The sequence below is a fragment of the Apaloderma vittatum genome, unplaced genomic scaffold (assembly GCF_000703405.1).
Source record: "Apaloderma vittatum isolate BGI_N311 unplaced genomic scaffold, ASM70340v1 scaffold43037, whole genome shotgun sequence".
NCBI classification, from domain to species: Eukaryota; Metazoa; Chordata; class Aves; order Trogoniformes; family Trogonidae; genus Apaloderma; species Apaloderma vittatum.
Window position 1 is genome coordinate 1 of NW_009726425.1, and position 13,169 is coordinate 13,169.

The window sequence follows — 13,169 nt, forward strand, 5'->3', positions numbered from 1 at the left end:
TGTCAGTTTTTTACTTTCCAGGCCTTTCTTCTCCTTTCCCCCCTCCCTCCCTCTCAAGCCTTTCACCTTTTTCCATCACTTTCCCCTTGCCAGTAAGGTTCTTGCCCCCACTCCTTTTCCGTTGACTTTCTTCCTGTTCAGCCTTAGCAACCCTGCCTCCCTGAATATATGAACACTGGAGTCATGTCGTTCTCTTTGCTGGTGAATTCTTCCCCCTTATATGTTTAGGCCAAATTTATCACAGCATTTTGACTGTCCCACTGTCTGTTATCCAGCTTAACAGAGCCGGATAATACAAATAACATAATAATATAAATAAGAAAAGCCCTTAAAGTCCAGGCATATGTGGAGGAACCTTACTGCTGGAGGCATTAGACCTGTGGATTATACGTTAGTACTAAAAAAAGGTTGTTGACCACAGTAAAAGGATAATAAACCCATATTTATTTGAGTGTTGCTGCTTACATTGTAGCTCTGAGCATTCATGGTAGGGCCTGTTCCTTCTCTTCCTGAAGTCTCTATCCAGCAAACTCTTAAACATATGTGCTTTCATGTGTTTTAAATTAAGCTTGCATTTAGATGGTTTAGGACATTTGTTATTGGAATTTTTGCTACTGACATCAATGAGAATGGAACTGGACCTTTAGTTAGTTTGGATTATTTTGCATATTTTCCTACTTTGCATTAGGCTGTAGGTACGGAGCTGAAGACTAGTAATCCACCAGAAAAAACGTTCTGAGGGTCAAGATCCTCCTCCATTCGTGACTGAATACCTGAGAATTTACTTCTGTGACCTAACACGTCTTCCAGGCCTGAGACAACATGGAGATGAGAAGGAGCTTACGGAGTGTCACTGTAATCGTTCTGGCACCAGTGGGGTATAAAGGAGTGGAGCATTTAGAAAGGACTCGTGAGAGAGTCAGGGGAGAGTCTGCTCAGGTAGAGAGGAACGAATGGCACACTTGGGGAGATAGCTGGAACAACTGAAGGGCAAAGCTTGGTCTTGGTGCTCGCCAGGGGGTCAGGGGAATAAGCTGAGCTGCAGAATAATTTTGTGGACTCTGGGCCTGATATATAGTTATATAACTTAGAGTAAAACTGAGAAGAGCTGGTCTATTGAACTGAAAATGAAAGAGATAGTAGTTCAAAGGGGATGATACAACGCTGTGGAAACAACACTAATCAAAGGAGATGGAAGAAAGGCAGGCAGCGGGAAGGAAGCAGGGGAGAGGAGCAGAGCTCAGGAACAAAGTGGAAACAAGTGATCTTTAGGACCTCAGAACATTCACTCCATTCGCCAGAGACTTGGCTTTATGGAATGTCTCTGAAAATTATGGATTTTCTAAACTCTGCTTTATTTTTCATGGACTTCAGCTTATTTGCACATTTCAGATTGCTTTGTTGTGAATCCTCACCAGATTTTCAGTGATGATCAAGAAGAAAGCTTGTTTCTTTTTAAGCCTTGGTGGTTTGGTCAGTTCTAAAACTCCCCCAACTTCCTGCATCAGCTCCAGTGTTCAGAAGGAAGTCATGGCCCATCAAAATTCTGAAGACGTAGACTGCATGTCTCCAGGTGACTGTGGATTTAGCATGATAGTTGTGATGAGGAAAGATGGAAATATATACATATCAGATAGTTGTCTGCTCGTATAAACCCAAATATGCCATTCAGACAGATGAAATATCTGCCCAGGGCAGTAAAGTATTTAGGGCAGTAAAAGCCATAGTGATCCTTTCATGTGTGCGTGGCTGGGAAAGGCAGAGCTCTGCAGTCTGGCAGGAAAGGCTCTGTGTGGGTGTGTGTGTGTTGGAGTGCATTGGTGGGCTTAATTTGTGGTGTGCAGAGCCAGCCAGCATCCAAAGGCAGAACACAGCCTGCAAAATGAAGTGCTAGCTTGAGAATCCAGATCACTTCATTCACTGTGTTGGGATGCTTAAAACACACTAGTCTGAGCAGGATGTGATGGACCTTTGTTGATCAGTGTTAAATTTGCCTTTCTCTGGCACCAGCAGATCAGGTGCCTGCAGTTTACAGCATCTTCTAGGCTCCACCTGCATCTGCTCTTCTTTCCCATCCCTCTACCTGCAATGCTGGATGCAACAGCCAAGTTGGAAGTTTACATGTACCAATGTACCAAGAGGTGTGTGTGTAACAAATAAACTGTGACGGAGATTGGCAAGTTGGTAGTTTCTGTGATGCCATCTGAGGAACCACAGGTAGTGGATGGAAAGCTGCTGAACAAAATCTTGACTCAGCAGAAAGAAGTGGCAAAGCACTTGCTAATTTTGTGAGGGTCAGGATTTCACTCTTTATGAGCAAGAATCATAGAAAAAAGTTTGGCTTCCAGAAATAACATTTTAAAGATACATCTGTCTTCTTGCAAAATTGTTGTTAGTGTTGATATGAAGGTGGATTGGATTGTGTTTCTCAAATGCATTCTTTGAGATCTCAAATCATAGAAGATGCAGGGTTTGATCTGTATAGAGACACTAAATGTGCAGTGCCATGAAGCTGCAGTGCAGACTGGACAAAGTATACACATACCATCACATGTACATGTGCATAGAAAGCTTTGTGCACGTGTGTAAGTATCTGAGTGCATTTTATGGGTTTGCTGGTGCATGAACGTGCATATGCATGGATTTGCACTCACCTGAGTTAGCTCCCAAAGCCCATCCATGAGATGGTGCCTCCGCTGCAGTCACCTGATGTCCGTAACACTAAAACTTACCAGTGAGCAATGCAAAACACCCTTCCCTTGACCTGGTAGCGGTAAATTTTACTTTTTAATTTATTCCAATTTAATTCGAAACACTGACTTTTGTTATGAATGCTATGCAGCATTTTATCACTGAATTCCCTAATGAAACGGGTGCTTAAGAAGTCAGAATTGCTCAGGTTACTGGTTGCATAAACACCAAGAACAGATCTCAATGAGACAGCTGGTAAAGAAAAGGGTGCAGAATAACAGCAGGGTTACTTTGGATTGATCTTCAAATGGATCAGGTCTTCTTGTAATAGTCCGTGCTCATCTGCCCCAGTGTATAGTATTTCAGTCATCTGAAACCAGGTTCTAACCCGCCACAAATAGCTTCTCTTGCTTTCTGTCTGTAGCAGCTAATTGTTATTGCCCACAGTGGTTCCTGTGACAACTGACATCTAAGAGAACTCATCAGAACACTTGTTCTTTCTTTAAATTTTCTGTTCTGACACCCTATCGTTAAGCGTTCAGTACTTCAGACAGAACATGTGAGATATATATATAACCCTTGTATTATTATTCAGCTACACACCATGTCTTCAGTGAAGGATTAAATGAACAGCAGAAAATGTTGTGTTTCATCCATAAATTTCAACAGATGTTTGAATGTTGGTTGATTTATTGCATGTCCAACTTGGATCTTACACTGTTCTCATTGTAGCTGCACATGGTTTATTTAATAGTACTTTACAACAATTTTTTATGACGTTTTTCAGTTTGAAGGGTGCAACAAGGCATTTTCTAGGCTTGAGAACCTTAAGATTCACCTCCGGAGTCATACTGGGGAGAAGCCATACCTGTGTCAGCATCCTGGCTGCCAGAAAGCTTTCAGCAACTCCAGCGACCGGGCAAAGCATCAGCGAACACACCTGGACACCGTAAGCATGATTTCATCCTGGGAGTTGAACTGAGTTTTCCAGTGCTCCTCATACAGAGTCTGTTCTGCAACTGGAGGTTGACTTTTCCTTTTCACAAGGAGCATCTCAGAAAACTCAGCTATAGGCAACTGCACTTTTGTTTGGAATTGTTTATGCTTTGAGAAGTGAAAAAGTCTTGATCACTGAAAGGCAAATTCAGCTGTCTTACTCATGCTGAGGAATAAATTACACAAGAATAGGTTACTCAGGAATAAGTTAATCAGCAAACTGTCCCATTGTTCTTGTTCCAGTAAGAGGAGGCAGCCGCAGAGTAAGGTACAATGTGAGTGAAAGCTGAGTCATTGCTGTTGTACTAAATGTGTGTCATTGTCTTGCTTCCTGTCCTGTGTAGCTTCAATAACGTCTGTTCTGAATGAATGCAAAAGCAGTTCAGATATCTCAGTGGAAGGTAAATGCATCTCAGTTTTGGACATAATTTTGTAAAGGTAAAAATGCATCTGTCTTATAACTGTATGAAGAGAAGATGGGAGCCTGTCTAGTGTCTTAGGCTCCAATAAAATTAAATCACCATATTATGGGGAACGAAAGTAAGTAGACAACTTTGCAGACCAGTTAAGTCCTCAGCATAAAGCTTGTAAAGAATTACAGGCAGAGTTGTCCCTTTGTCTTTTTCAAAGAAGTGAATATATGGTTTAACATTTGGCCAAGTGTTTATGGGGCAGAACTTTTTGAGTTTAATTGATATTTGCTTTTTAAGCAGTTACACATTTCAGACAGTGCAGCATTAAGGAATGTCTAATGTACATTATGCCTTGCAAAAACAAACAAGTAAGAGAAACGAGTCAGTCACATTTTCCAAACCAAAGCACACTTACAATAACAATGTTTTATTTATTTGAAAGTCAACCTGAGATATTTGAATTTGTAATTAGTTCTAAAATGTGTCTCTTTTGAAAATGGATGTACTAAATTGGGTGCACAGTTTTGAAATGTAACTGCTCAAATCTAATAGATACATTTTTATTAGCCAAAGTCACAAATGGAATGGCATTTATTAGTTTCAAAAGAGAATTCAAATGGTTACCAAAATTAGCAGAAGTTCTTATACCTGTTGATCTGTGCATTATTGAAGACAAATCTCTTAACTATCTATTTTCTTTTCTTCTCTCTTTATCTCTGTCTTTGTTATCTGAAATGCTCATAAATCAGGAAAAAGGTACAGTAATAATTTTCTACTAACTTCCTTAAATGCCTTAAAACATCCTCCATGCTATTCTGCTGCAGGTTCTTTAAAACTGTTTCTGTAGTCCTACAACACAGTAACTAATTTCCACTTACCTGGTTTAATTAAGTTCAATGGTTTAGCTTAGTATATTGTGTGCTTATGTGAATGTGAAAAACAACAGTTACAGAATGATGCTGCTGTAAAGCCTGCATGTTGCATTAGCTCAGTGGACAAAATAACTGCCCGGAATGTCAAAGCAAATAGCCATGAACCTTTTTAAGGGTAGTCAGATATTCATCTAGTTACCCTATCACTAAGTTGGATGATTCTATCACTAATTTGAACGACATCAATGATTTGAAAAATACTCTGCTAAGTTTTCTGCTAAGGGATTCGTTAAAGTTTTCCATAGTTTTTCCTCAGGTGTCAACTCTCTGTGTTCCAGACACTCTCAATAAATCTGCTTTGCCCTATAACTTTTTGGAAAGGTGCTGTGTTAGCCTGTAAGGTCATGAATTGGTGAATGATTCTATTATTCCTTCAGAAATTTCCTATGGACAGAGCAGCAATACTTATCCTCTGGAGGGACTTAAAAGAAAAGGGATTTGTATAGACTGCTTACTCCTTACTGAGTGCATTTGGAATTGGTTTTAAAGCTTCTCAATGTAGGTTGCTCCATCATTTATCTTCTCCAAAAGGAGAATCTGTAAATCATTTCAGAGACTTACTGGTGTATGCTAGTGAACTGAGTGGATCTCTACTAAATCATCTGGAAGTAGATACTTCTCCTAGGTAGAAGCAGAACAAAGGGAACGTATCTGTCCTTGTGGAAAAAAGGTTATGTCATTACTCCCCTGGGAGTAGAGCTACCTGTTTTAAGGACGTCAAAGTCATTTCTCCCAAAACCCGTGGGTCTTCTTCTGTTTTGTGCATCCTCTTCCTGAAATCAAGGGGATTAAAGAATGTGATGCTGAGGTCAGGATAAATCTTTTTCTACCTTTGGGAAGACACCAAAAGGACTTGGTAGTCCAAGTGAGAAGGCTAAGGTAGCGTTGACAGATGAGGCAAGGAAAAGAGAAAAAAGGAATGTTCCGCTCAACTTTAAAACTTTGTGAGCTTTGACATGCAGCTCACTCTTGCTATCACTTAAGTCAGTGGTTACTTTATAACAAGTGTCAGTGTCCCTTTGTTCATCTTGGCAATTGCACGTTCACTTGGAAGGTCTGCTGTAACTGGGAGATAGTGCTTCATTTGTTGGGATTAGGCATAACTAAGAGAAGAACTTGGTGAAGCTTTCAGTCGTTGGGACTCCCTAATCAGCAGTTAGATTGAAGCATCCTTATTTATTTATCTTTTTATTTTCCTGTGAGAAGAGTGTACTGGAAATGTCTGCCCAGACCCAGATGGCTTTCCAAGGGAAGAATGTTCATACTGTGCCACACGGAATTGGCAAGCTCTGCCCCATGCCAAAATCAGCTGGAAAGGTCTTCCCAACAAAATCAACAATAGTGGATTTTTCTTTCTATATTGATTTGCTCAGATGTTAATGTTTGATGCAGGTTGTTTGGTTTGGAGTTATAAAAAGAAAGATATTGCTGTTGTTATTCACATCAGGAAAAAAGTATGAAGGAAACCAAATATGTTCTATCCTACAAGTTTTGCTCTGCTGCATATGGAACAGTTCTAAAAATTATGTAAATCAAAACTCAGAACAAGAGCTTCTGTATTTATAATTATACTGGGTAAGCACATGATCATTCTGTCTACTGTAAAGGCTAGAAAAAGTATTCATGCTCTCAAACCCCATCCAGTTCCATGTCATTAGCATTTAAGTCAGCCCAGTAATCAATATTCAGCATGGCAGGGTATAGATGTGTCGAGTGCAAAATCAGAGGGATCGGTGTAGTTCTGCCTGCATCACGTCTGGCTTGTTTACATAGAGGAGACAGAGCAAATCTGGGAACAGCAATCAGAGCAAACAGCTCAGGCTTAACACTGTGTTTCACAGAACGCGCCATCCTTCAGCGCTCGTTCTGTGTGTCGATGGCAGAGATTCAGAGGAATATGAAAACTTTCCCGTTTCCTCCCGTTTACAGAAACCCTATGCCTGTCAGATTCCTGGCTGCTCCAAACGCTACACCGACCCCAGCTCTCTGCGCAAACACGTGAAGGCTCATTCTGCCAAAGAACAACAGGTGCGTAAGAAGGTAAGACCCACTAGGCAAGAAATGCCGCATCTCCAGATCTCCTCGATAGTCATTTTTAACTTACCTTTAGTTTATGTATTTTAAAATCAGAGTTCTCCTGCAATATCACTAGAAGAAAACTTAAGTTGAGATAATTTTACTATTGGGTTTTAATCACTGTTGTTAACCAGTCCACTTTATAGTTTTGTGCTTTCGGGGCTACCACCCTGTAATTTCGGTTTGCCCCACCCTTTCTCTCCAAGCATTTCTTTCCTGTTCATCTTGCATACACAAGCCCAAATTCTGCTGTCATTCCCATAAAATGTCCACACATTGAGTCTCTGCAATCAGCTAGTAAATATACTTTGGCAGGTCATCTAAAACACAAATGAAACTAAGTCCGGATACTATGGAAATGTCAGGAAAGGAGCACTTCTAATAGATGAGAATGAAACGCCCCCCCACTTTTCCCACCACATCTGTGTTTTAAATGCATTTATAAATAATTCCAAACCCAGACTGATAGTTATGTTTTCACTACTATTAAATTCAAACAAGTATTTTGGTTTCTGTGGATTAAATCCTGAACTCATTATTAAATGGGGATGCTTATGGGCACCGACCCAGGGTCTGAGACTCGTTTATCACCCATTTGTACACACAGTTTGTAAAAAGACAATTGAGGCTCCACTGAGCTGGTCTGTGACACAACAGACTGTGAGCGTACTTCAGGCCCCAGAGCTGAAGGGAATGCAAGCCTTAGCAAGCAATTACAATTATTTCAATAAGCAGCAATGACATCTTCCCCCAGCTGCCTCGCCACTGCTGAGAGTATCACGGATGTGACAGCAAGGCATGTTTAAAGGATGGAGGACAGAGCAGAAAGGACAGCCTGGCAAGATAGAGCTAGGGAGCAGCTAGTTTGCAAAAATGTCAAAGGTAAGAACTAGAAGTACTGGAGAGCAGAGGGAAACGTGGAGAGAAGAGAAAATAGCAGAACACAGATGATCTTAGCTGCACAATTTGGGATGGGCCATGGAGGAGCGAGATGGATGTTAAAAAGACTTAATTTTCCTGCTAGAATACAACTGTGATGAGTTCATACTGATTTGTCCTTGTGTCAACTGTGCCCCCTGTCTTACACCCCTTCCCTCCTGCTATTTCTCAGTATGACTTAAATCATCTATAGTTTTCACTTGGCCAGATTCACCAGTCCAAACTTATGGTCCCCTTTCCTAGGATAGTTGTATATCTCCCAGTTCTTCCTGTAACCCTTCTGTGCAGCAGGTACATGCCATCTGAGAAACAGTTTCTACAATATCAGTGTCTAGAGTTGTGCACGCTATTTCAAATAGTCAGTCAAGAAGCACCCATTACATGTGGAGCTTTGTGCCTGGGAGTATCGCTCTTCATACCTAGCACGCATCCAGATGTCGACAAAATCAGGTTTTTGTCTCTGCATATGTCAGGTCCAGTCAGAACTCTTATTTAGCCTGGCAGGAACAGAAGGGACCACCTATTTCTCAAGCCCAAGTTTTTATTATCAGTCCATGTGGTGTCACTACAGCTCTCTAGAAGGTTCCGCAGGGTGTGCTGTGCACATCTCCCACACCACAGGTCGCAAAATTCCCCACGGTTCCCTGAGCAACTTTTAGGTCTTAATGGGAATAGGAGTCAGAAAGCCATAGCAGTAATTGGTCACAGAAGGAGGTTGACTGTGACATAAAGTCTTTTGCAAGAGCAAGATCTTTGTGACAGGAAGGTTTTGTGTTATGGATTTCTCAGCTGATTGTGGAAAGCAGCCATGCTCCCTATTCCAATGGAAAGAACTCCCTGTCTTTCCTTCCTGTGCTTGCTGACATACTTCTTGGGGGAAAGAAGGAGGGAATTATTTCCTAATACCCACCATGGATGTCATTTGTTGGGCTTCATGTTCTGTGCTCAATGCATTCGTATGCTAATATCCTTTACATCTGGACAACGGAACAGTCCCCACCTTGCCACCTGCTAAGGCCTATTTTTAAGTGGAGGAAGGTGGGAAAAAATTAAATCCAAACTTCACAGTAAGGGGGATGAAGCACTTCACACATAAGCAGTAGGAGGCATTAAGCAGAGAATTGATACCGGACAAATGCGGTACGCACAAATTGCAAACTCAGGCTGCTTGAATGTACCAAGATGTCAAATATCCAGAGTTTCATGTCTCTCTGTCTCCTAGCTTGGAGAATTTTGTGCATGCACACACATACCCTTCCATAGACTTACCAAGTCTGTCTTAAAATAACCTTGGTTCCTTGCCTCCCACACCTTATTTGGTAGACAAATCTAAATCTGCACTCGTCCAGTGGTTTGAAATCATCTTCAGATTTCCTGTCTTATTTATCCATGATAACTTTATGGATACTTGATCCTGTGTCTTTTTTCCTTAAACTAAAAAGTCATCTGAAAAGGCAGCCTTGAGTGCATTTTGATGCATTAAGTAAATCTCGGTGTTATTGAAACAGCGACAGTCTACTTTGGAAAAAAAGAGGGAAAGACTGTTTATACTCCCTTGCTTATTTTTGGTTACAGCTCAGCAGAGGCAGTTGAGTTGTCCGTTGGTATCAGCTTCCTAGGAGTTCTGAGTGGAAATGACTTAGCCAAGAAAGAAAAATTAACAGGCTGCTCTGCCCACGTGCCTTGGTTGAGATATGCTACCAAACTGTGCTGTCTCTGATATAAAATAAAATGCCTGAGCTTAATCCTGACTATTTAGTTCATAGCCTCAAAGATCACGGCAGTGGTAATATTTGGTTGTTCTGAAAGGCTTTACAAGAACAAAATAGGAGAAAGTTAGCTGTTAATTTAGTAGTAGTTTAATTGGCTGCAGATGCACTTTGTGATCCAAACGTTAGGTGTTTATCTTGAACCAACAAATGGCTCTATAGTAGAATTCTAAATAGGTCTGCCTGGACCTTTTATTTAGAATAACCAAACCCAGGGGAGATTGGTATGCAAAACTGTAAACTTAAAGACAATAACTATTTATTAATGGCTATAGAATATTATAGCTGTTTGTGTAATGTGAGTACTGCATTATGACAAAAGCTTGGCAACATCAGCATGTTTGAAAGAGAATTAGAAATGCTTTCCTTTCTTAATTCTCCTCTCCTGCTGTTTTTAATATGATCGACATTGTGGTTTTCAAGAGTTTGCTTCAGACACTTTTGCCAGAGCTTTAATTTACATGGAGAACAGCTGACATAGCGGTGATACCCCTTACACATTACTGACAGCGTATTATTCCACTGATAAGTACAAACGCTTTTCTTTCCCTTTCAAATGTCTTTCCAAGTGTCACAGGTGATGCAATCCTTTTGCCACAGAACCCAAGAAACTACATAAAGCCTGAAAATATGAGTTAAATTATGCAGGAAGGTTTGAAGAAACACAGGAGACATTGTTTTCTGAAGCAAACTGTTGTTGATTTAAGATTAGCATACTTAACTTACATGCTTAAGAAAACAAAAATTATCTCTAATTAAAAATACCGCGTAATAGATACATCCTTACTTACACCAAGTTCCTAAGAATTACATTTTGTTCCTTCCTTCTATGTATAATCTTTAAGCAAAGAGACATATTAATTTAATTAAATGTCAAGTGGTTTACTTTGAAATAAAATGTTTGTTTTATCCTCCTCTTGTAGCTAAATTCATGTACTGATATCGAACAAGATGTACTAAGTGAATGCTTAGCTATACAACAACTCCACACATCATCACAACACATTTTGGATGGGAAATGTGGTAGATCTGTAGGTCATCATGATTTAATTACAGGTAAGAATACTTTTAATAAGTATGATGCTAAATATGTCATATAATACAGGATTTAAAACAGAAAATTTATGGGTCTGATTTGCCGCTATGAAAGATGAAAAAAACCTAAACCAACAAATAATATGAAATAATTTTCTGAGTTGTTTGCTAAGGCCTGACTCTATTTTTTTTTCAGTTAGTTAGCCAAATAGATCCTATTAATTTCACATGAAGGAGGTAGCTGCCCTGCTGAAAGTCAGCCTCAGTCCATTTTTGCCCTTCTGAAAAGTTTGCCTTGGCTTCAGCAGAATGCAGGTGCATAAGCTTTGCTAGAGCCAAATGAGTTCTCTAGCAAAGACAAAGGCACACAGCAATAAGGTTTTCCAGCTCTTTAGGAGCTGCAGAGAAGTTGATGAGGCTGTGTATTACCCTGCACTGTGTGATTATAACAAATAATATGGTGATGTATGAATGGAGCAAAAGCCTGAATTTGAAATGTTGTCTTAATTATGTCATGTTGTCTTAATAATTTTTCTAGTCTTTAATCTTTCATTCCTTCTTGTCTGTCTTGTCTTTTTCTTGTGGTCTGAACAAGAGCAGGCCCCTTTCAGAGACCTTAGACTGTTCTATACATTTTATAGGAAAAGGAAAAGATGCTTCCATTCCCTTCTGCTGAAAACAAGTTCTAGATTCACAGCTTCTGAACCTCGGTGGAGGATCCTGAATCAGGGATGTAGTAGCAGCCTCAGGCTCTTTGCTTAGCCAGCAGAGAGGAACTCTCAAAGGCCGTCAGTTAAATTCTAAGCTGCCGCGCCTTGTGAAGGCACCCATATCCATCCCCTGAATCTAGACATTAAAGCAGGGAACCTTTCACTTAGCTATTTTCACTCTCAGATCTCTTTCTGTCCATGTAACTATTTAGCCCTACTTCTAATTCTCATATTTATTTTATTCTGGGCGTCAGCAACATCATGTATCAGTGAGTTGCAAAGCTCAAGAGGTTTTAAAAAACTGTTTCACCACCCTTATGGTAAAAGATTTCTTCCTTATGTCTAGTCTGAATCTACCCTCTTTTAGTTGAAAGCCATTACCCCTTGTCCTGTCACTACAGGCTCTGTTAAAAAGTCTTTCCCTGTCTTTCTTGTAAGCCCCCTTTAAGTACCAGAAGGCTCCTATAAGGTCTCCCCGGAGCCTTGTCTTTCCCAGGCTGCAAACCCCAACTCTCACAACCTTCTCTTGTAGGAGGAAGTCTTTGGACTGCACAGAGCCAAAGTGAGACAAAAAACCAGGGATGCCATTTTTGAAGACTTTACTTTCAAATTTGGTCAATATTAGAAAACGATCAGTGCTATTAAAATCCAAAATTATTTATAAAATGATTTAGCTTAGAGCCAAGTTAATCTGTCTTCATTTAAGATGCACTTTATCCTTTCATTTCCTCTGTGGAGGAGAGGCTTGTCTTGGTATTACTAGATGTGTTTTAAATTGATTTAGTAACTGAGTACAAGCTTTCCAGAAAAATCCTGACTTGTTGTTGTTGAGACTTAGAGAAATCTAAGGGTAAACTGGGATTAGAAAACAAGAATGTCTGGTGCTACTTCACCTGCACCAAGGGAAGAGCCGATGCACTTTATTAATATATTTTGCTTTGTAAGAGCAAAGTAATAAATTACTAAAAGTTCCTTAGACAAGTGGCAGAAAGCTGGGGGATCATTTCCATTCTCTGCCTTTGTGGTCTGTACTCTTAACATCTGTTCGGGCAGCACGTAGCTTCGGCTCTCCACCCCTGACAGTCCAGCGTGGCTGAAGCTTGGCTTGGCCTCTCGCTTCCAGCGACGTTTTCCTCAGAACAGGCTGCACTCAAGAACCTCAGAAATAGCCTCAGATTTCAAGTGACAACAGTAAAACAGGAAAAAAGTTGTCAGCTTACAGATAAACAGACCATCCCTAACCTCTCAGTGTCATTTCTGAGAACCTCTTGTGAAATTAAGGATTTTATCAGAGAAAGCCATATTATTGATAGCTATGATTTCTTTGCTGATTATATCAATCCATCACCACAATGTCGTAAAAAAACCCTAATAAATCTTCCTTGATACTTCCATTGGGTCATCCCACATGAGACCCCACCACATTCACAGTATGAAAAAGTGCCAGGGAAAATATATCAAGATTTGAAAGACTGTTTTACAGTGAAACAGAAGTTGCTTCATACTGTGTGTAGTACAATTCCAGGGACAAAACTGTTCCACTGTCGTTATTTAGGGCATATAAGCTAAAGTGCTGATTGTTAAAGATTTAAAGCATAAGGACATTCC

At 40.2% G+C, this 13,169-nt stretch overlaps 1 protein-coding gene across 1 annotated transcript in view; it reads left to right on the forward strand.

Annotated features, from left to right (window-relative positions):
- Positions 1 to 3,478: 3,478 nt before the first annotated feature.
- The window catches only part of GLIS1 (GLIS family zinc finger 1), a gene marked incomplete at its 5' end in the record, with an annotated part of 40,517 nt that continues 30,826 nt past the window's right edge, over positions 3,479 to 13,169 (forward strand). Inside the window, 3 exons of the mRNA XM_009873261.1 lie at positions 3,479 to 3,640; positions 6,962 to 7,072; positions 10,740 to 10,872. Of these exons, the coding sequence (XP_009871563.1) occupies positions 3,479 to 3,640; positions 6,962 to 7,072; positions 10,740 to 10,872 (406 nt within the window). The remainder of the gene's footprint in view (positions 3,641 to 6,961; positions 7,073 to 10,739; positions 10,873 to 13,169) is intronic.